The 23,444-nt window shown below is 45.4% G+C and overlaps 2 protein-coding genes across 6 annotated transcripts in view; one reads left to right on the top strand and one right to left on the bottom strand.

The window, feature by feature from the left end:
• The window catches only part of aatka (apoptosis-associated tyrosine kinase a), a 26,436-nt gene extending 10,294 nt beyond the window's left edge, over window positions 1-16,142 (top strand). Inside the window, exons 3-15 of one of the 2 annotated variants that reach the window (XM_030090432.1) lie at window positions 1,770-1,903; window positions 5,090-5,231; window positions 7,848-7,927; window positions 8,306-8,424; window positions 8,547-8,634; window positions 8,739-8,872; window positions 9,379-9,463; window positions 9,561-9,682; window positions 9,852-10,001; window positions 10,654-14,041; window positions 14,120-14,300; window positions 14,390-14,590; window positions 14,692-16,142. In XM_030090432.1, coding sequence (XP_029946292.1) covers window positions 1,770-1,903; window positions 5,090-5,231; window positions 7,848-7,927; window positions 8,306-8,424; window positions 8,547-8,634; window positions 8,739-8,872; window positions 9,379-9,463; window positions 9,561-9,682; window positions 9,852-10,001; window positions 10,654-14,041; window positions 14,120-14,300; window positions 14,390-14,590; window positions 14,692-14,720 — 4,853 coding nt within the window. In that variant the 3' untranslated portion in view covers window positions 14,721-16,142. Of the gene's footprint in view, window positions 1-1,769; window positions 1,904-5,089; window positions 5,232-7,101; window positions 7,514-7,847; window positions 7,928-8,305; window positions 8,425-8,546; window positions 8,635-8,738; window positions 8,873-9,378; window positions 9,464-9,560; window positions 9,683-9,851; window positions 10,002-10,653; window positions 14,042-14,119; window positions 14,301-14,389; window positions 14,591-14,691 lie in introns of those variants that run through there. The other variant, XM_030090433.1, reaches the window with a different exon arrangement.
• A 314-nt stretch (window positions 16,143-16,456) lies between these two features.
• LOC115387638 (brain-specific angiogenesis inhibitor 1-associated protein 2-like) overlaps window positions 16,457-23,444 on the bottom strand; it is a 47,893-nt gene continuing 40,905 nt past the window's right edge. The window contains exons 10-15 of one of the 4 annotated variants that reach the window (XM_030090437.1): window positions 23,239-23,440; window positions 23,088-23,156; window positions 22,859-23,012; window positions 22,577-22,614; window positions 18,382-18,424; window positions 16,457-17,954 (exon numbers count right to left, since the gene is read on the bottom strand). In XM_030090437.1, the coding sequence (XP_029946297.1) occupies window positions 18,397-18,424; window positions 22,577-22,614; window positions 22,859-23,012; window positions 23,088-23,156; window positions 23,239-23,440 (491 nt within the window). In that variant the 3' untranslated portion in view covers window positions 16,457-17,954; window positions 18,382-18,396. Of the gene's footprint in view, window positions 17,955-18,381; window positions 18,425-19,562; window positions 20,605-22,576; window positions 22,615-22,858; window positions 23,013-23,087; window positions 23,157-23,238; window positions 23,441-23,444 lie in introns of those variants that run through there. The other 3 variants (XM_030090435.1, XM_030090434.1, XM_030090436.1) reach the window with 3 other exon arrangements.

Below are 23,444 nucleotides of genomic sequence, written 5' to 3'. Positions count from 1 at the left end.
GATTGTAGACACCTGTGATGCTAATTAGTGGACACACCTTGGTGTGACATGTCCCATTGGTCACATCATTTTCAGTCTTTTTTGTCCAGGCCTGTTTCTTGAGTTTATTTTTTTTAATAATTCTCTTGAAGCATGGATTGAAACGCAATGTCTGACTTTCATTAGTTACATTTCATAGAATTTATTTCATTATTACTTTCCTCAGATTCAAGTTATTTCTCTGACCGCTGTGAATTTTTCTTTCATTAAACAAAGGGTACCAACAACTTTGTCGACGAGTGTACTTGGGAATTCTGTGAAAATAGAAACCATCAGACTTTCAGGGCAGTCTTTAAAACTTCATACACGGATGAAACAATATGAAGTTACAAGTTAATATACCTGAAGCATCAACACAGTGCAGATTAATGGAGAAATTAATGTTTCATGTTTCTTCTTCAATCATTAAATACAACTGAAGTTCAGATAAACTGTTCAGTTTATTCAGATTACTGAAGGGCGTCTTCTTCTGTTTCCCTCCAACTGCTGATTCAGGCGCCACGTCCATGGTCATAAAATCGTCTCCATCTTCATCTTGTGCCCGATGTTTAACTGATTGAGGTTTAGTCCCTCGTGTGTTTGTTGGGCATTAAAGTTTGGTCAGAATGTGAACGTCGATGAGCCCTCAAAAAGAATTTTTACAGTTTATGGAGGAAAGAACATGTTTCACAGTTATCTTAACAAATTATGACTGCTGTTTATCAAATGTATATTATTGTGTTTACGTATCTCAAGCTTTTCTCAAACCCTCTCTTTCTCTATTTATGTCCTTTACTTTTTTTACCAGTGCTGACAAGAGCTTTAAAACTATAAATGGGATTATTTGAAGGTGCTCCAGATTCTGACATGAGGCTCTCCGCTCTGTTCCAAGCTGCTTGAGGCCGAAAGATGAACCGACGTGTGTGTGTGTGTGTCTGTGTGTGTGTGTGTGTGTGTGTGTGTGTGTGTGTGTGTGTGTGTGTGTGTGTGTGTATGTGTGTGTGTGTGTGTGTGTGTGCTGCACATATGCGAGCTGACAGAAATGACAAATTGTGAATAAATAGCACAAATGAGACGTCCAACAGACATATGTGCAGTCTCTGTGTAGCTATTAGTTACAGACCTTCAGGAAACACATTTATTTGGTTTCAAGTTTTTTTTTTTTCCTTTCTTTTTAATGTCTCATTGTGTGTTCAGCTTAAAGGCTCCGGGTGCATCGGACTGTAAAAAAAAACTGCTGCAACTTAATAAAAGTTTGGTTGTTATTTGAATTGCGAGCACCGCTTCTGGGATGAATTTACAGAGCTGCACCGAATTAAAAGCTTATGAGTATTATGGATTCACAACAAGCGTATTCGTTCTTCAGCTGTTTACGCAGAGAAATGAGCCACTACACCTACTCCGCCAGCGTTTTTTTTTTTAATTATTAGTCATTAATTGTATGTGTAGGTGGGTGATTTCAAACTTTTTTGCTCTCATGACTGTGACTGCATGGTAACTGCTGTAATTATTCCACAGCGCTCTGCTGCGTAATCAGTCTGCAGAAATACAAAACTGAAAATAATGCTAATGAGTCCTGCTCCTTTTATCAGGCTGTCAACAAAACAGTCACAAATCATCTGCGCGTTCACAATTCCCCCTTTATCTTCATTTTGCTTTTAATTTCCTGCGCGGCCCATCGGTTTGCCATCTGATCTCCGCCGGGCTCTGAAGCTCATCCCCGCGTCACTGTGCGGCTTCTGATGTTGCAGATGGGGCCCCGCTGAGCGAGCTGTCCTGGCCCTCGTCCCTGGCCGTCGTCGCCGTCTCCTTCTCCGGCCTTTTCACCTTCGTCTTCCTCATGCTGGCCTGCCTCTGCTGCAAGAAGGGAGACATCGGCTTCAAGGTGAGCTCCCGGCTGGACCTGGATCAGCACAGGGCGCAGGTTACAGGAAGGAAAGAGGATCTGGGTTTCATGTTCATGTGATATTTATTGAACAAAGGTCAAAAGCACACTAAGACAAACTGAGAAAAAATTAACCGAACCAGACTTCAGAGGATTAATGGTGTTGTGTCCATCCATCCGTCTTCTGCCTGCCCTTTAAGGGGGTGCTGGGTGAGGATTCTAGCTGACAACAGGAAACAGGTTACACCCTGGAAAGGTCACACTGATATTCACATTTACAGGCAACTTAGAATCACCAGTTAACTGGAAGTCAGCGATTTTGTAGCTCCTTGCTAGTTTGAAATTAATTCCTTTTTGACTTCTGGATGTTTGATTTATTACTTCATTTTTCAAAATACTAATGTGCACATTTCAGTATTCAGTACTAAAGGGAGAGAAGCTCTGTGTTTTTGATGAAGACCTCCATCACAGCTTATGGTCTAATAAGCAAGATCCTAACAGAAGGAGCTGCGTTAGACTTCATCAATACAAAAACCCGGATCAAAGATCACTCATGTAGTCATATTTGTGTGTTTTGCATTTGAATTAAATTCATGCGCTCAGGTAGTTTGTTTCTAATGTCTTCAGGGTAGCGTCCCATGATTTTCAGTTCAGCCAGTTGAGAAGATCTTTGCTTCCTGAAGACGTGCTTGGAGCTTCACTAACTAACCTTTCTGGCCTGGGACGCATAAATTACATGCCCGGCTGAAAAGCAGCACGTTATGCAAATCATCTTGGCCACAAGATAAATGGAAAGCTCATTTTACCAGTCTATTGATTAGAGAGTTGGTTGGGGAGCTGCAAAAAATTAGATATTCCAGCAGAGACTTGGGGAGCTGAGAGGATTTTTCATCTTTGTAATGAAAATCAATGAGAAGGGCCTGCGATGGGAGGGAAATGCTGCTTGGATAAAAGTGTCCTAGCAGAGGAAAATGCCTTAAACAACTGCTGGGGTTTTACTTTGTGCATTTATGTGACCGGGTCTGTCGAGTCAGATGCCTGATGTGAAATTCCACATGCTGTATATGAGGATGTGCTAAGAAACAACCCACTGCTGTCCTCATAGTTTATGTATTACAGCGGTTAATATATTCCAATCTGAAGGCTATAAAGTTCTCAAATCTCTATCTTGTCCTTTTTACATCAGCTGCAAACTTCACAAAACGCTGAGACGGTTCCACTATTTATCCCCGTCTTTGGCAGCCGCTCGTCGCTCAGCAGCTCATTTGTGAAGTGTGCAGTCGTGCGGGACTCTCGGATCGCGCCGCTGCACCGTCCAAAAAAGCTTCATTATTCGTCTCCGACGCCGGCGTTCCTGCCGGAGCGTGTAGCGCGGGGCCGGGCATTAAGTGCTTTCTAAACTGAGGGCACTCTGGGGAGCCGCGCGGCGCTGACTCACAGCCAGGTGCTCGCTTTCACACTCCACTCGGAGGAGAGTGGCAGATGGCTCTCCTGAAGGAGAAACACACATTCCTATGTACACAGGCTACTGTTTAATGACACACCAACACACACACACACACACACACATACTGAGCCATTTATATAGTCCTTATTATTGTTATTTCCTACCTGCAGCTCATTATCTTGCCATCGTGCGTTCTTCATTTTTTTACAGTTTGACTTTCTTTTTCCTCTGCTGGGGCTGAAAGCAGGTGCAGGCTTGTTATGGGTAACAGTTCGTTAGCTCTGGAATGGATGGACAAGTGGATTCTGGTTCTGTGTTTGTAAAAAAAAAAAAGAGCTCTACGCAGCCTCTGAGCTGGCCAACAAGATTGATTTGAATTATTGAAGGATGTTGCTACATGTGGTGAAACTCAGTTGGGGAAGCATCAAGAAAGACTTTGGACTGGAGCGCGGTTTTCTGGTCCCGGGAGACCCCCCCGCTCCTGCATATTTCAGGTGTTTCGCCAACACACACGATATAAATGAACGGCCTGCCATCCAAGTTCAGCGTAAGCTTTATAAGGAATCACAGAACAGCCTCACGGTCGGAACATGTTGAAAAAAATGTGTTTTTAAAGGTCTCACATGAGCTAAAGAAGCTATTATTGTATCTTATCTAATAACAGTGTTCTGTTAAATGTGTTTGGCTATTTCACTATATATTCACTAGTTATGTTTTTTCAATACTCTACTATAAACAGAAATAATGCCTACTGGTGAGTGTATAGATGAAGCCAATTCAGAAGTAGAAAAGAATAAAAGACAATCTAAATGACAATGCAAGAGTTTTCTAATTCCGAAAATCAGCTTTCATCCGACTTTACTGCGAAAGAAGCTGGTGTAATTCACACGTCTTACCTTTTTGGACTGAGATAAGCTTCTTTTATGTACACTGTGGGGAGGTTGGAAGCAGCGTGGAGAGGCAGACCACAATGGGCAGGGAGCAAGGACACTGCAGTAGATTGGGACTTAAAGCGGATGAAGCAGGGATAAAGCAGACAGGATGGAGCGGAGGGTGTGGGATATTGAGTATGGAGAGCAGAAAGAGAGAGAGGGTCACTATCTTGCCCCCCCCTCTCTCAGCAGCAGTGGTGTTGTGCAGGAGGGGGTGACTCTGCGGTTAAGGGACCTGAGTTTTCTTCAGCTCAGCTCATTATTGCTCCCACTCTTCCTCCTAACGCTCTGCAGACACTTAACCTTTAGATTGTAAATGTTATTTCCAGTTGTTTCTTTTACAGTTCACAATAGAGAATGTAACTCTGGAAAACAGATCTCCACTTCTGGGCTAAATGAAGGATTTAAACGGAAAATATAAAAATGCAGAATGAATTAAAAATGTTATTATGTACAATAAGGAATAAACACACGCAGTAAACAGAAGACGTCCACAGTGGTGTAATGAAAAACATTTAGAGAGTGAATAAATAGTTATATATGTGAAGACCTGTTTAAGAGAGTGTTTGAATGAGGCTGACAGAGAGGCATTGTGGAGACGGTTTGAATGCTGCGCATTAGCGTGATCCCCCGCAGTGTCTTCGCAGTGACCCACACAATGCACCCCACAATCTACATGACTTATGTATCTGGGTAGGTGGAAGCGCTCGGTCGCCTTCACAGTCCAACCATTGTCTCCCACGATCTCGGCGGAGGGACGGCTGTGAGCGGATGACTAATCGCGGCGCGTTTTCTTTTTTGCACCAGGAGTTCGAAAACACCGAGGGAGAGGAGTACCAGGCGGATCTCTCCGCCCTGGCCTCGCCGTCCTCCCAGAATGGCCCCGAGGTTTATATCCTTCCCCTCACCGAGGTCTCCCTGCCCGTCTCCAAACAGCCCGGCAGATCCAGTAAGAAAACACACAGACGTCTCAGCAACACTCTCACTGTTTGTCTTGTTTGTTTGTTTCTACTTCTCAACAAAAAAAAAAAAGACACACCTGTGCATTGTGTGAGGTATTTCTAAATAGCCCTACTTCAATTGTTGATTTATTCCCCACAAAATCCAGATGTTGCTTATCTATGTGTTGATCTCGGTAAGCCACATCCTGAGCGTTCAGAGCCTCACCCTGCATGACTCACTGGCTGTCTGCGCCGCGCTCAGCCAGAAGGGAGCCCGGTTGCCGCTCAGCATCCCAGGATGTGAGCGCCGGCCACGATTGGATGCAGCAGCCTCAGGCTCTCGGCCAATCGCTACCCTCGCCTCCGTCCCCCTTAGCTACCGCTGCATGATTGGTCCAGGTGTTGCAGGGCGAGGAATGGATGAATGGTGAGCAGAGCGATTGTGGACGAAGGAAAGGATCTTCTCTTCACTGAACCAGAAGGAAAATGCTCTGTGACTCGTTCTTCTCCCTCTAAAGAGAGTTAAACATGTGCTGCGTCTGGAATCGCTGTAGTGCTGGAATGCATTTCACAGACGCGTCTGCTGAACAAACACTGTTATTCCATTGTTTGCATGCTATGAAAAAGATGAACGCCATAAGAGAGGTCTGTATTTTATTGCTTTGACATCAGTCAGATAAAGGTTAAGTGAATCTGCTGTTTTATAGCCAGACGTAGTCACTGAAAAATCCTTGCATGCATGTGAACGCCATGCACGTCACGAATGATCCACCCCCTCACTGAACTGCACCCAACAAATAAAAGAGCTGTGTAACTACAACTGCAGGAAGAAAAAAACAAAAAAAAAACAATTGTATACTTTATGCACATACCATGAATGGTGTTTTCTATATGAACCAAGCATCGATTATACCTCACTATGAACACACAGCACAATGTCTGCCATTGATCTGACTGTCCTGTTTATCCACTTGTGGCTCTAATCTTTTATGCAGGAGGTCATTTAAAGCATTTAAACCCACCACAGAGCGCTGAAGCATCAGTGAGTGTGTGTGCTTCATTCCACGGTCCCACCGATCCTGCACCCTACCATGCTCCCTGGGAATGCCTTTAGTAGGACAGGAATGCACACTCACGCTCACACATTCCACATTTGGTATAATACCACTTCTTAATTTCTCCCTCTCTGCTTCTGGCTCGGAGGCTGAAGCTCAGGGTGGAAAAGTGTGGGTCTGTCCAGCGTTCCAGTGGAGAATGGACTTGTTGTGTGTCTTCTTTTGCGTGTTTCTGAGTGTGTGTGTTTGGTGCGCTGTGTACCAGGAGACTCTGCGTGAGCGTGCGAGTGAGCGAGGCAGACAATGGCCCCGTTCTCGGCCGGCTGTGCAGTGGGGGAGCATAAGGCCGGGCCCAAACGTCCATGGAACGCACCCGTGGAGGACTGGCATTATGGGCAGAATACAGTGAAGGGTCTGTGACGGGATGAGGAGAGACAGGGGAAGGGTGGTGGCATGCACCAGGACCTAAGAGCAGGGGGGAGGGGGGCTGAGATAGTGAGTGAGTGTGTATGACAGAGGTCTTTTTTGCATCGGACAGAGCAGTGTTTGTGTCATGTTTGGCTGAGGAATGCTGCTGTCCTGGGTGACAGGGGGGCATTATGCGGACCTTATGTCACTACTGGGTGTCTTGGAGCCGGCGCGTCAGACGCCACACTACCAACATGTGTGACGGTCGCTCCAGGCGTGATACATGACCGGAGAGTCTCAGCGTCCCACAGCAGAACGGTCCCGGGACTCCTGCGCGGATCCATCGGCTCGACGACTCCGACTTCTCTGCGCTCTGTAGGTTGAAGTTTGTGTAGGAACCGAGGACGGCGGCGCTCGGTGGACAGCTGGAGGGATCCAGACAGGGACAGTATGTGTGTTTGTGTATGTCCCAGTTGGAGGATGAGCTCGTTGGAGAAGGGGAGAGGCGGCATGGGGAGCTTGTTCAGCTGTGCGAGGGCTCGGAGGGTTAAATCCTGCCGAGGCTCTCTCACACACACACTGCGACCGTGGGCTCTTTCCCACAGACACACAATGAGGCTGAGGCGCCCGGGGCTGGAGCCACGGGTCCTCGGTTCTCACACTCTGAGCGAGCGCCTCGCCGCTGCCGGGATCTCTGAGTCAGTCCCTGTCACGGTGCTCAGAGTGGCTGGCCGCTCCGCTGCCCCATCAGCATCATCAGCATCATCATCCTCTCCATCGTCATCAACATCAAAATCTCAGTTGATTAATCATGAAGATCCAAGGAGGTATTTCATCCTGATGAGTTTCCATCGTGATGTTTTTGTGTGGTGGCAGTATTGTTTTTGCCTTGTTGGCAAAGTGGGATGTCTTTCAACAGGGAAGAAAGTTTGGACCTAATTGCCTTTATGTAATATTGTCTCAAGAGTCTACGAAAGTATTTATTGACTCACATGGGCTTGCTTTTGTTGTGTTCGAAACAAGCACTGTTTAACCTTCCTTTATTTCCTCTTTTGGTTACTTTGCAAACTTCATTAAAAAGGTCTATTTTTCTCTTTGACATTCATTCAGAAACACAGAAATCCGGTGTAAGAGTGTTCTCCTGTGTTCGGTCTCTTCCAGTTCAGCTGCTGAAATCTTCGGACCTTGGCCGCCATAGCCTGCTGTATCTAAAGGAGATTGGACATGGCTGGTTTGGCAAGGTAAAAACATGGTCATTTTTTTCTTTTGAAAACACAGGCAGTTTTTTGGGGGGTCCACCAGCTGTGCACTCATTACCAACTGGCTTAAAGGGCATCTGTCATGAGTGTATGAGCTGTTCTCTGGAATGCTTTTTACTCCATGAGGAATCTGAGCGTAATGGAAGGATGATCTCACTCCTGCGAGGCCGATCTGTGGCGCTTGTGTCAGGGTGTTGGAAAGAGTTGGTTTTTCACAGTTACAGCAGATTCTTTACAATTTACTGTTCAGCTCATTCTTATGTAATGTTTACTGGACTCCTATTTCTATACGTCTGCATGCAGACTGCATATTAATGGTATTTGCAGTAAATTTCAGCCTTTTCGGCCTCTGTATCTCAGGTTCTGCTGGGCGAGGTCAACGCGGGCCTCAGCACCACCCAGGTGGTGGTGAAAGAGCTGAAGGCAAGCGCCAGTGTCCAGGATCAGATGCAGTTCCTCGAGGAGGTCCAGCCATACCGGTAAGAAATGTCCAGGTTGCATTCAGTCAGTGCTACACTGTGACACAGGAGGACATATCAGCCCTTCTCTCCGCTGTCTTTTGCATGTATTCATACCTGCTTGGATGCTGCTGCTCTTGCAGGACTCTCCAGCACCCTGCCCTCCTGCAGTGCTTGGCACAGTGTTCAGAAGTCACTCCGTATCTGCTGGTCATGGAGTTTTGCCCTTTGGTAAGGCAGAATGTTTATTTTTTTCTATAAACTGAAATACTTTTAAACTTGTTCTCATGATTAAAGCAGCATATATGATCGTTTCTTTCCCTGTTGTCTCCCAGGGTGATTTGAAAAGTTACTTTCGTACTTGTCGGCTGGCTGACTCTGAGACTCCCGACCCTCTGATCCTGCAGAGGATGGCGTGCGACATCGCCTCAGGCCTCCTGCACCTCCACAAGTACAATTTCATCCACAAGTACGTTACATCCGTCCTGCTCTCCCCACCTTCACCAGCCTGGCTGAATGTTTGATGCACAAAGGAGGAAGGATCCAGAAAGGTCTGTGTGCCCTCTGCTGGCCTCTCCCTGCAACAACATCCTGGTGCTGCCTGAGTAGTTGTTGCAAACTCCAGCATCAGTGATTTTGTTGCGGGGGGCGAGCCCTTCTCGCTCGGTCTCGCCACCAGTCATTGCCCGGCATAAAGGGTCATTGTTTGTGCAGAAAGAGAAATTAAACTCTCATAGCAGCACTTGCCTTTACATGGTCAGAGGAAACAATCCACATTGCAATGCATCTTAAGATGAAGATGAAGCATTAAACTGCCCTTATATGAAGAAACATTACATTAAATTGCCACAACAATAACAGTATAATGTTGAATAAAATTCATTTGAATATACAGTAGAAGATCAATGCATGAGCGGGCACAGTAGTGCAACTGTTCTAAAAGCTTTATCTCTTTGTTGTCATTTTTCCCAAAAGTGACCTGGCCTTGAGAAACTGTATGCTAACCTCAGACATGACGGTTAAGATCGGAGACTATGGGCTTTCTCACAGCCGCTACAAGGTCAGTCCTCCAATAATGATATCAAGACATTGCTTTTCAGGAGTGTTAACCTTAGGAGTTCTCAAAAAAGTTTTTTGGTTTTTTTTTGTGACTGCAGGATGATTATTATATTACACAAGACCAGATATGGGTGCCGCTGCGCTGGATCGCACCTGAACTGATAGACGAGGTCCACGGAAACCTGCTGGTGGTCGACCAAACCAAAAGCAGCAACATATGGTGAGACAGTCAAAACAAGAGTCACCAGAAATGGTGTTGTTTTTATCAAGAAACCCCTACTTTACAAATATTAAACAACTGGTTTTACTTTGTTTTGTGCAAAGATAGATGTAAGAATCTGCTATCTTCTGTATGAAGCAGCGTTATCCTGTGTTCTGATCTGTTCCAGGTCGTTAGGAGTGACTATGTGGGAGCTGTTTGAGCTGGGAAACCAGCCGTACAGACACTACTCGGACAGACAGGTGTTGACGTATGCTGTGAAGGAACAGCAGCTCAAGCTCCCCAAACCGCAGCTCCAGTTCCCGCTGGCTGACCGCTGGTGAGACAAGCCCACTTGCTCACACACAAAATACATTGTGCACCTAAATGCATCCTGATGCGTAAACATCTTTGAATTTTTAATGATGGATTTGTAACTATTCTGTGTGTAATGTTTTTTCTTTTTTTTAAACCTTTTTTGGCCTCTGCTGGTGCAGCATCACCCTGGAGAAAAAAAGTAATTTGTTGCTAGAGAGGGCAGATGATCAATACTGCTCCTATTCTTTATGATCCCCTTGTAGTCCGCTACAGCTGAATCACCTCATTCATCTTCGCTGGGAAAGGCTCGCCAAATGTTTTCTTTTTTTCTTCCCAATAGATGGATTTTTGGTAAATTAAACATGTTCAATAAAACCCATGTACACCAAGGAGAATGTGTGTGTAGAAAAGTGAAAAAAGCACCTCATCAGTACCTTTATCAGTATTGTATATCGTACTACGTGCTGTATTACATAAATGCTAGGTCTTTCTTCAAAGTGCTGACTGAGTTCTCTGTATGCTGGCTTGTGGTTCAGTACAATTAATTTTTAAACCCCTGCCTATCAATCTCTTCGCTCATTAATAAAACATGTTCTTAAGGTAGTGGACCATTCTCTTTGGTCATAAAGAGAGAGTTATTCAGGTATATCTTCTCCCCTCTTCTTTCTGTGCAGGTATGAAGTGATGCAGTTCTGCTGGTTGCAGCCAGAGCTGAGACCCAGCAGCGAGGAAGTCCACCTTCTGGTCACGTACTTATGCGCTAAAGGCTCCAGCGAAGCTGAGGAAGACTTCGAGCAGCGCTGGAACACCTTGAGACCCAATTTGCTGGGCAGCACTTCCCACACAGCCACATCCACGGCCATCGTCCTCACCCCCACATCTGCCTCTGCTGATGTCCCCGTTTCAGACCAATCCCAGGCAGCGGAGCTGGCCTCCTCTGCCTCCTCCTCCTTCCCTCTCCTGGAGCACTTCTCTGACAGCTTCCACTCCGACACCGGAGACGACCTGCTGACGGTCACAGAGACCAGCCACGGTCTCAACTTTGAGTACAAGTGGGAGCAGGCTCGAGCCGAACAGCCTTACTGCGCCTCCTCCACCAGCGGGCCGCTTGGTCAGGGAAACCCATATTACCAGGATTATTACTACTCGAGCAAAGGAAGCAGCTCAGGAGGCTGCAAGACTGACAGCCTGACCTCCAGCATGTCCCCGTCCTATTACGAACCCGAACACCCGGGCGTGGTCCCGGTGTTGAGTGCACACAGCCCATCGGTCAGCAGTGAGTACTACATTCGCATAGAGGAACCAGTAGAGTGTAACATTAACTTGGATGACAGTATTGTGGACTACAGTCCCGGACTGGAAGCCAGCAACAGCAGGTTGTCCTCTGAGAGTCGAACTGGCGTGTCGCAACCCAGTGCTTATTGGTCGACTGCTAACCATACCAAATCCCCTGCCTATGACTCTGACTCAAGTCCCACTATCCAGCTAACCATGGAGACACTGAAAAGAGATGCAGCCAGCACCAGTCCTGTAAAGCTAATCCACACCCCCAGTTGCCCCTCATCCAATCACAAAGACTCGATCTACTGTGGGCAGTCGATCGCACTCAAGACATGCCACCAAGCCCATCTGTCTGAACTCGAAACGTCGCCAGAAACCGTATCAAACCTCCATCCTGAGGCGTGGCTGGAAAATCCTCGCAGTTTGTCACAAGCAGTCAGCAGCCCCAGCTTAGGGTTCTGCGACCCATACCTTGAAGCAAGCACAGGTCGCAGCACGGTTAATGAAAGCTGTCACACTGTTGTAGGTCCCTTCAAAAAGACTCTTCCTGTTCTTAATCAGATTGCCATCGATGTAGGCACAGACGAAGGCCTGCTGCTGGGTCAGAGGCAAACTGGAGATGGCGAGACGGAGGAGTTCTCTGAGGGCGAGGCCACCAACTGGATCTCAAACCGCTCGGCAAACAACAATAGCCTGAGTTTTGACGGCAGGCATACAGGCAGTGGACAGGACGGCTATCTAGACATTCAGTATGCTGCTCAGTCCAACACGACTGAAGCGTGGTCTCTCACCAAGGCCACCACCAAAACCTTCCACAGTTTCAGGCCTGGTAGCAACTCCAAGGAAGGGGAAGACTCGGGTTGTAATGCCATGTGCAATCCCACCTCTGAATTAGGCTCATACATTCACCTGTGCCACAAAGAAAGCGGAGAAGCTGCTACTCAAGTTTCAGAGGACATGGCTGTTGGTGATGAGCAAAGCACAGATCCTGTCACTGGTGGCTCAGCAAGAAATACCAAAGGTAAAGAGAGTGAAAAACTTGTAATGCAACCATTCCTGAATGCAGAGAGACTGTATTCTGAGGTGACACCTGAATCAGGCTATGTAAAAGGTCTCAAAGAGCCCCCGACTGACCAAGTAGGAGCCTTGTCAGATAAACTGAGAGGTAACAACTGGGACAGAGTTTCAGCAGGTTTCCCTTTTGATTTGAGCACCAATAAGCTAAAATATGCAGAACCCTCGCAGAGCAGCAAAGCGATGGAGACTGGGGTAGGGGTTCGAAGCTCCAGCACTTGCCTGGTTGAGCTTGGCGACTACAGTGAGGATGATGAAGACGACATGACAGATATCACATCAGGCATCTTCGCCGACTTCAACCTCGACTACGCCGAGGTAGAGGAGGAAGAACTCAGCCCCCAGAAGAATCCAGTGGAAAATAACGACCCCATAGATGGCATTAACCTATCGTCATCAATGTCAAGTTCCTGTGACCAGGCCTTCAGTCCTGATCCCTTCAACACGCCAATCCTCCCCAAATCTCTGGATAGCGGTTATGACACAGAGAACAATGAATCACCAGAATTCCTCTTCAAAGAGCTTGGGGATCCCCTTGGTGGAGAGAGAAGCCCGAGGCTTGGAGGAGACTCTGAACTTGTGCTTCAAGTGGGTTTAGGGCAAGCTGTGTGCACTTCCACGAGCAGCTCGGAGTACCAGCTGAAGGGTCTGACTGACAAAAATCCATACAGAGACTCGGCCTATTTTTCTGACTATGATGCTGAAAATGACAGAAGTCCTCAAGAGGAAAACAGTAAGTTCTTTGTGGGTCCAGCCAGCCGTTACTACCCTACTGAGAAGCCGAGGTCCATCGGAGAGTATGATTCTGCAAAAAGGCATTCAAACAACGAGGAACCTTTCACAAATCGGAGACACAATGAAAGCTGTGTTTTGGTCAACATCTCCGAGGCCGCTGGCAGTTCACCCAGCTCTTTTGTGATGCCTGGGCTGTCCATGCTGTCACCGTTTCCTCCACAGATGGGTGGGTGTCTGACCAAAGAGTCTGCCCCGGCAGACGATGACCTCGGGTTGGAGACGGAGCACTCGGGCGACGAGCCGCCCTCAGAGCTCAGCTCCTCCATCGGGTCTGATCCGTCCTCCACCGTGCAGGAGGCCTCAGCCAACCATGAGGAGGGGAGCAGGAAAGAAGACGACTGCTCCTCTGTTCAGTCTTTGCATTCTGAATCCACAATAAGTGATTACAGAGATGAGCCACCCAGAGAAAATGAAAACTGTGACGGATCCACAGAGGAGGAGGAGCTGCCCGAATTCAGTATCGTTAAAGAAGAGTCAGAGGAGAGAACAGAGAGCGCACGGATAAACGAAGAAGATTTTGAGGATATAGATGCGGAGGAATGTGACTCACAAGACAGTTTATGTGAGGAATCCAACGGTCCCCTCGATCTGTCCACTTCCTCGTCTTTGTTGGAGCTTTGTGGAGAAGACGTCAGAGCTCCGCTGGAGGAGGCCGAGGATGAAGACGACTCCGATGACAGCGAGTCTGATGAAGAGCTGAGGACCTACAACATCCAAGACGAAGACAGCGAGGAGAGCGAGGAGGACTTCACCACAGTGCCAGTCGTGGTGAGTGACTGCAGCCGGGCCAGACACCTCCGTAGCCTTCTGAAGATGCCGACCCTGCTCACCCAGTCCTTTTGTGACGAGTTGGAGAGGAAGAAGAAAGCCGTGTCCTTTTTCGACGATGTTACAGTGTTCCTGTTTGATCAGGTACGTTGTCACAGTTCTCAGTACCGAGACGGCCAGTGTCAAGGATGAATATGGTGTAATTTGGTTTATGATTTCCAGGAGAGTCCCACAGGGGAGCTGGCAGATTATGCCTTCTCCACAGAAGCAGAACCCAACGAACAAGAATCTTTAGAAGACAAAGCATCTGATCACCAGCAGCAACGCGACCCTGAACTCCAAGCTCAGCCCTGTGAAACGAGCTCTGCTTCTGAGGAAACAGAGAGAAACGACCTGGAGGAAGGTGAGGACACAGCTGCAGACCGCGACCAGACCTCATTTACCTTAGCGTGGTCACAACAGAAGTGATAACAACTATCTGTCTACACTCAGGTGGGACTTATGAATGGGAAGATGACCTTACTTTTGAGAATAAGACATGCTCACCAGACATCATCCCCGAGCCGGCATCTCCACCCGCTGAGCCCAACAGCCCCGAGTCTCCCAAACCCACTACTGTAGCACTTAATCGGTTTATGGTCTCAAGATTCTCGATCACACACGTTTCCGACTCCCACGTGGGCTCAGCAACAGGTTGGTGAACACAATATTCAAAATCTGCACGACAACTTTTACACTGCTATAAAAAAAGTATCGCAAGAGTAGATGAATTTGTTTTCTCTTGTGTCCGACAGGGAACAGGGAAGATAACCCAGGAGAATGAGCGTCCTCCGGCTGTGACCAGGAGACGTGGATCCCTGGTCCTTTACAACACAGAAAAGCAGCATTATTATATCTAGATGTTTTACAGAGTTTTATTTTTTATCAACGTTATGGGCATCTGATCCTGGTGACCCTTTATGAGACAGTGCCTCATATTGTAGTGAAATACCCTGAATGATTTGCACACTTGTCTTGTTTTTTCTTTTCTTTTTTCCCCCCCCCCACACAGAAGGAGCAATAGTTGCAGGGATGGCACCTTGATTGTTACAACCTACGAAAGTGGAGACTATATCAGATCATACTGTTTGCAGAAGTAGGGAGCTTATTTTTCAACGTGCAGTATACATACACCAAAAACATATTTGCTCAATGCAGTCTCGATTTCTTTGGTGACCTTGCAGGATTCCTTTTTTTTATTTTAAATATAATAAAATTTTAAAAAAAAACACAAAAAAAAACCAAGCAAAAATGTGAAACGACAGGCTTCATGGCTGCTCCTCTCATTGGCTGCCTTCATCCATCTGCTTTTTATTGAACTGGCATTTTCTGGTAACTTGCGACTGTTACAGCTCTGATTGCTGGGGACAGAAAACATAGCGTAAGTTGTCTGTTAGGTATGAAACTGCAGTGGATTTCCAAAATGACTAATAAAAAAAAAACAAAGATTCTTTAGCAGTCGTCACAGGTGGTGAAGGTGAAAGTGTCTAAATTTAATTTGGCCATTTGTCCAAGTTGGGTTTATTGTGGGACTCTGGAATTCAATGTGCTGTTAGTGGAAGCATATTATGGGAAATCAGGGTTTTTCCACTACCTAATAACCACCACGACTTACTCTGGTTAGCTTGCAGTACATGTCTATGGTTACCAAATCCGAAGCACTTTGTTAAAGCCTCTGTTGCTCCTCATCTCTTCCTCCTGGAATGAAAAAGCTCAACATGTGAGACCCTCTGTGTGCAGAGAGAGATCTGCTCTTTTCTGTGGCACGTTTTCTTTAATCTCCGTTCCATCAGCAAGAGTGAAAGTTTCAACACACGCCAGTGGTTGTCAGTGTCAACATGCCAATCATCAATGTTGAATGTCAGTCCTCATCTTTATGCATCTTTTTCTACATGTATGTATTTTGTCCATCGTCAGATTAGCAATGTATCTAAGACATTCGTGCTGAATGACCGGGTTCAAGATGTATGAAAACCACCTTCAGAGTAGGACATATTTGACATAATGTATGAATCTTATATCAACACGTAGCTGGTAGCTTGACTTGAATTTGGATTACTACTGCTGTATCGACGGCTCCCTCCCCCTCTCGATCCTTCTGTAGCTCCAAGTGCCAATTCCGTTTCCTCTCACCTTGCCTTTTAAGTTCTGCAAGACGAGAAGACACTGCTAGTATTTTTCTACAAGCATTTAAAAAAAAAAAAAACACGACGCAGTCCAGGATGAAAGTCTCTCAAATTTGCCAAAGAGATGTTCCCCGAGCCTATTGGCTAAAAATGGCAGATGCCTTTGGAGAAGGTGAGGCGGGTTGTTCGATGCACCGGTAGTAACATCATTGCTGTTTTCATTCATTCCTCACTCATGGCTGTTGTACTATCCCAAATAAATCCAGATACTTTTTTTTTTCCCCTTCTCGCGCGTTGTATATTTATCCCCGGCTCCAAAAAGTACAACTTCCTTCAAAAATAAATGGACAAACAAGAAAATATGACACACAAAACAACACAAAAAAGACATGGAGTGTGTGCCCATTGAGGTTTATTTCTGGACAAGATAATTTATATGCACTCTCTGTACAGTACAGATATATTACAAACAGGGACAAAAGGTGAGAAACAAGACAAAATGAGAGCAATATAAAAGTAAAAAATGATTCTGAAAATTGATGCCCAAATGAGTAATGCAATAAAAGCGGTGATCATTTAACTCAGCGGAAGGTCCTCATCCACACAAGATGACTTTTCACGATGAAATAACTGGATTAATGCAGCTTCAGAGGCGTTTCAGCTCATTCGTGCAACCGGCTATCCCAACACTGTCTTCTCACCTCGTTCTGCCTCCGATCTACAGTCGTCTTTCAGATGAATGGGCTTTATAATACTGAGAATTAATGATCCAGAGATATGATAATACTGTACCTTATCTGATAAGCTACTACTCCCTCAAAGCTACATGATGGAAAGAAAAAAAAAAAAGACTGATTGTGTAAAGTAATGTATTTCATCTCTTGGCTATCGCCTGGCAGGTTTTACTCAAACTCAAAGTGAAGGAAAGAGCAACAATTCAAACATGATTTCATCTTGTTCTGTGGAAGTGCAGCGGTAGTGAAGCTTGCTGGAAAAACAACAAAATAAAAGAAAAAAAAAATCCCCTCAGGATTTTCAATGAAATATAAAATACAGCTGTGATGCATTTTCCCTCAAACCAGTTTACAGACCAACAGAAACAATGCTGGAAGCATCCGACTTAAAAAAAAAAAAAAAAAAAAAAAAAAAAACAGACATTGAAGGCACAGTTCCCACACTGGAAAAAAAAATATGGGGTGTACTGTATAACAACTAGTAAATATAAGGTTCTACATCGGTTCAAAAAAAAAAAAAAAAAAAAAGCTGAATTAAAGTTTACTCACCAAATGTCCGGCTCTAGCTAAGTGTGGCAGGAGTCGATCTACGCTTAGCCGTCAGCTCATTTTACCCAGCATGCACTGAAAACTGGCACCGGCCGGCCTACTTCACCCACCATCATCTCCCAAATCCAAGTTTACAAGTGTTAAAGAGAACAAAGTCACCCCACAACAGAAGTGCAGATAAATAATAACATAGTGGCATAACTAGTAAATAACATCTTAGCCATACCTTATCTGTTTCTAAATAACTAATACAAGCTATTGTCAAACTTGCTCTTGAATGTTCAGCTTGATACATTCATTGTTGGTGAAAGCATTTACATAACATTACCGGGAGACTCTCCAGTGAATCTCCACAGCAAAGTAAATCAATTCTTAGTGGTATAATTGTGCTCCTCGAGGGAACTGTTCCCCCCCCAGTCACACTTCTGGGCCCTTCCTTGCTAACATTATGCATTTGAAACATACTAATGAAAGTCAATTTTTGCCTCCCATTATGAAAAAAAGGGCCCACGAGTGGAAAAAAAGGGGATTTCAGGCTGCTAGTAGAAGATAGGTGTAGATCGGTCGTCAGTGAAGGTGGGCCGGAGGTAGACCTCCAGGGAGTGGTCACTGCGGGGAGAGGAGGGGGGCGAGACAAGGAACATTCATAGTTAGCGTTTAGCATCGAACAAGACTGAGACGCACACGGTCAATAACGCAACCGGCACTCAGACAAATCTCATCATGAGCAGAAAGCAGCGGCACCATGAGGGTCGGTAAGCATGTGATGGGGAAACTAGCAAAGTAAGACAAAGACAGCTTAATAGGCACACATGCAGGGGGTTAGTGTCTTCTCCGTTTGGTTTTGGGTTAGACAAGAAAAAAAAAGGGAACAAAATGAAAAAATCTTGTTTGATCACCCAAGCGAGAAAAGACCAGCGACTTCTCAGCACCCTACTGCAGCCAGACAGCCCGATGAGGCCAAAAAAAGGGAGAACCAGGAAGTAAAATGATCAGTCGGCTGAAAAAAAAAAGGCGATGGAGACTGGTGACTTACGGAGGTCCTGTTCCCTCAGAACCGGGACAATTCTGGACCCAAACTGGAAGGTAAAGAGAACCTTTGGGTTTGAATGGCTCATCTCTCGGGTCATGCATGGCTCACACTTTGTAAGAACACAGGTTAGTTTGGTGCAACACGAACACACTGCGGACCGACGACAGGAGATAAACGAGGGATGCAAAAACAGAAGTACGCGCTCCATGCTCATCATGCCATACTAAATATAGCACGGTCTGCTCCCGTTCCAAATCAAGACTCAAAGGGAACAAAATCTGCGGAAAATGGAGTCAAATCAGCAGTGTCTGCTGCAAAAACCCAAACACAACTCAAATATAAGGCCAAACGTAAAAAAAAAAAAAAACAACCAAAGAGATATGCAGGCAGGCAAGAGTTCAGTCCCGACAATACGAATACTGTACAAAAACACCACCTCACACACCGACAGGCTTTTTTTTCCCCCCTAATGACAAACGCAGCACAGATGCTGGGTGTGTGAGAGGAGCGTTCCAAATGAAACTGCATGCAGAGGACACAGCTGCGGCTCACAAAGATTCACACTAGGGAGGCTGTTTTTGAAGGGGGGGAAAAATACAAAAAAAAAAAAAAACGGGAGGAATTTAAAGACGTTATAAGTGAAACAAGGCTGCAGCTCTGAATCAAGACAGCTGGGGACGTCACGTCACTGACAGAACAGATTTCTCATCAGACCAGGTCGTTTATTAATATATAGAGATATGTTTTATTTAGAATACCTTTGTAAAAAGTCACCGTACATTCAAAGTCAATTTAGGATCACATTTTCTTGTTTCCCTCCACGGCATGCATAAGATAAACACTTCAACTAATCAGCAGTTTTCCATTGTTTCAGGTAATTTGTTTTTTTCTTTTCTTGTTTTTTTTTTTTCCAAAACTTTTTTTTAAAACAAGGACAATATTTTTTTTTTCCCTTAAAGAAAAGACCAAAAAACTACACAGCCATCCAGGGAGTACAATCATAAATAACACTGAAAGCTGCAAAAGCTGTGGTTATTATTCAAACTAAAACTATTTCACAGCCGTTACTGAGGATACTCAAAAAAAAAAAAAAAAAAAAAGGAAAAAAGAAAAAGAAAAAAGACCCTTTTAAAGCTTACTGCAGCTTCAAGAAGGGAGACATTTTATTTAACCAAAGAGTTTTGGATTTAGTTGAGCAAAAAAAAACTGCAAAAATAACGTTGATATGGGGCTGAGGGCAAAAATTGATTCAAAAATTTGTATGCAAACATGTTTTTGCAATGAATACAATGCAATCCGGTGGACAAACGGAAACCATTTCAATATTTATATATGTATATAGATATAGATATATATGTATATACTCTATATTTTCAAAGCTCAATTTGAAAGTTTGCTTCATTGCACATAAAATGTGTGTAATATGGAAAAAAAAAAAAAAGCAAAGTAAGGCAAATATGACACACCCTCTGGACAGAAAACCAAGTGTAGCACGATGAAGCACAGCAGGACCAAGAGGATCTCTCAGGACAGAAAGAGGAATCTGCTGCACAGTCTCATTTTCAACAAAGCTTTTTGAGCGTACGAGTGTTGGGTGGGAACTCGGTAATACTGGGCCCACGTGTGCTTGGAAAAGGCCATTCAGTCAGTGGCTTTAGTACGACGACGTCGAAGTCTTTTGGCACTTGTACAGTACATGAACATGTCTTTTTTTTTTTAGTTCGACAAAAAAAATGACACAACCATGTACATGCATGAAAAGACAAGCAAGTAGCAAAGGCAGTCTCTTGAGAGATCGGGGGTCCATGGTGGCGGACTTGCGATCAGAGATTATTTCAGAGATATTCAGAGTCCGTATCGGTGCATGCCGAGCAGGTAGGCCCCGCTCTGGCTCTCCCGCTCAATGCAATCCTCCACCCACCAACCGCTACTGTCCACACCGACACCACCAGCAGCAGCACCCAGGATGGACGGGAGGAAGGAGGAAAGGAGGGACCCGGGGAGGAAGAGAGCACAGAAAGGAGGGATGAAACTGGCCTCTTCCTTTCGGAGAAGGGGTGCGTGGAGGCAGAGGAGGAGAGGCGGAGATAATTGGACAGGAGGGAGGACTAAGAAGGAGGGGAAAAGATGAGGGAGGAAGAGGCCCCTGCGCTATCCGGAGCTGTCTGTTTCTGTCTGTATGTCTGTTCTCACACAGTCGAAATCAATTTGCCATCAGGACTGTCACTGTGGAACAAAGAGAGAAGGAAGCTTGCCAGGTCGGACACACTCAGAGAGAAATGGAGAAAGACAAGACAGGCAACAAGGAGGCGCGGTGGAGTTTAGGAGAGGGGCGGGAGGCGGGGCGGGCGTCAGGAAATCGACTTCACCCCGCCTGCAGCTACAACTCCAAACACACCTGCCATATTCAGGAAGATTAGACTTCCAATTCCCTCATCAACACTTTGACACGCACGTCTGCTGGTTAGAAAATTTTTCACACATCACGCCGATTGATTTTCCAATATTTGCCTCTTCCACTCATTGAACAGCAGTTAAAACCGTGGCTTTACTGTTGATGAGAAAATCATTAAGTCATCTCCTTAGCTGGAGGGATGTAGCATCGTATCAGTCTGCTGGGGTGAATACACCCTGAAGGACAATGTCGTCTCAGGATAATAATACAAAAAACAACAACAAAAAAATATATATATACAAAAAAAAAACACACATTTAGAGCAGACAGGATTATGCAAAACAGCTTGACACTGGTGCCTGACGCTCCAGGCTGACGAGCACTGATGACTGAGATGAGGTCAGCATGATTTCTACTGTCACGACACGTATTCCACCAAACACCTGCACACACACACACACGCACACATACGCTCCACGATATTCCACCGCTCGCTCACTCGCTCTCCCTCTCTCCATCCCACACACTGTCTCGCACCTACACACACGCCGTTTCACACACACGCACCACAGTTATATACATGTATAGAAGGATGTACTCCCTGACTGGACAGAAAAAAAAAGGCACAGTGTCGTTCCTAACCTCGGCCTCACACAACCCTGGTGAGTCAACGCAGACTTGATACGACTACAGACAAAATAAACTGAGCCGAGAGCGCCGTGACAATAAACTGAGACACTGATCCTGCGAGGCTCAAGCCAAGTGAAAAAAGACGAGCGAAAAAAAATAAATAAAAGATGCGATGCACTGGAGATTTTAACGCTATGACAAATCAATCAAAATCGATTGTTTCGGCTTAACTTTGACTTCTCATCAAACTTGAACTACTGAGGATCTTCGGCCTGCCGTCCTCGCCACTGATTAACTGCATAATCCACTTGTAAAGCAGAGAAGCCGAATGTTTTATCTGCGGTTAAAGTTTCTCCGGCGTGAGGCTTCGCAAGCGTTCTAATAAATATATCTATAAATACACAAACGCACGTCCAACTCTTAGTCAGTGTTCTCCAGAAAAATGTGACTGGAAAGTGGACTGTTGCAAATTCCTAATATTTTAATAGACCAAATACTCTAGAAATGGAGAAGAAGAAACTGAACAAAAGAACAAAACTTGCTAAATTAAATGTAACTGGCAGTTTCTTGGTTGCTACTGTAGTTTTGCAAAAAGTGTGACTTTTTCTTATTTATTATTAAACAAAGACATAGATGAGCTAAAAGATCTCAAACTAAATATGAGTAAAATGTTAAAATGTCTTTTTCTTTGCTTCAGAGAAGTAATCGAGATACCCAGGTTGTATTTGAACTGAATATACTCGTATTTTTATTTACTGCTCTATAGAGCAGTATTAATGAGGTTATAAGACTTAATATCTGTCTCCTGAGCATGTCATGATTACTGTAACATGTCAATAACCCCTTGTGTTGCATGTTTTAGATGCGTCCTGGCTTTAACACAACTCAATCTAATATTCAAGTCGTCACCGAGCTCCATGAAAAGCCAATAAGGAGCTCTTTATTACAGTCACACATGGTGTCGCAGCCTGGAGAGGCGCTAAAACATGCAGGACAGAGGCTTTCCAGGAAGACTGTTAAACCCCACAGATCTTCACTGATCATCTTGTGGCTTTTATTTTATGTTTTGTTAAGCCATTGCTGCAAAACCCATCCAAGTTAAACAATCAGAAGACAGCAGTCACACAGTATCAGTATTTAGTTAGTAGTCCGTTTGTAAAGTAAGTCACTTACCTTGTGGCAAAGCGGCCGTCATAATCCTCAATAGCAGGCTAGAAAAAAAAAAGTAATAGGTTTACATAGTCTCTTCCTGTATCTTCAATTGAAGTTATACATGAATTCAAACACTAGGTGGCAGCAGAAACTGTGCCAAAGTCTGATATTCAGTTACTGCAGGATTACTCATATCTAATTATGCAACATAAGACTAAATCAGATGGTTGACGCAAATTAACTGAGCAGCAGCGACACAGCTGCTCCAGCAGCGGCGCTCATGTGTACATCAGGTGTGGATACCTGTGTGCCGAAGCCCGCCATGCTGTAGGGGCGCGGGCGGGTCTGTGCGAGGCTCTGTGCCAGCAGTCGGGCAGTCAGACCATAGTCGGGCGTCGGCAGCGATCCATCGTTCTCCAACAGGTTCCCCGTGCTGCTACTTTTCCCATGATGCAGGCTGCAGGAGCGAGAAAACACCGGAGTCAGGCCTGAACCCATCGATGATACACATCTTATAAGAAAAGCCACATACTTCACTCTGAGCTTCTCACTGTCGCTGTCAGGCAGCACGCGAGTGTACGAGAACGGGAACCAGCCACGCCTGAGGAAAGTACAGATTCTGGTAAATGCGTGCTCTACTGTATGAACCGAAGCCCTCAAATTAAAAAAAGGACAATAGTTACATCTTGTTTTTCTCGTTCTCCCCATAGTGCCAGCCGTCGCGGGCCTCGGGCACGAGCAGGGTGATGACGTCTCCCTCGGAGAAGCTGAGCAGGGTGCTGTTGTCGCCCGCAGCGTGGGAGAAGATGGCCTGGACGCGGGAGCGCCCGTTCTTCTCCAGTCCTGCTGCCATGGAACTGGACCTGGGCAGAGTCCGTGTTTCCCCTGA

Source organism: Salarias fasciatus, chromosome 4 (assembly GCF_902148845.1).
Source record: "Salarias fasciatus chromosome 4, fSalaFa1.1, whole genome shotgun sequence".
Classification (NCBI taxonomy): domain Eukaryota; kingdom Metazoa; phylum Chordata; class Actinopteri; order Blenniiformes; family Blenniidae; genus Salarias; species Salarias fasciatus.
The sequence above is the reverse complement of the archived record's forward strand: the minus strand, read 5'-3'. Positions and strand labels throughout refer to the sequence as shown.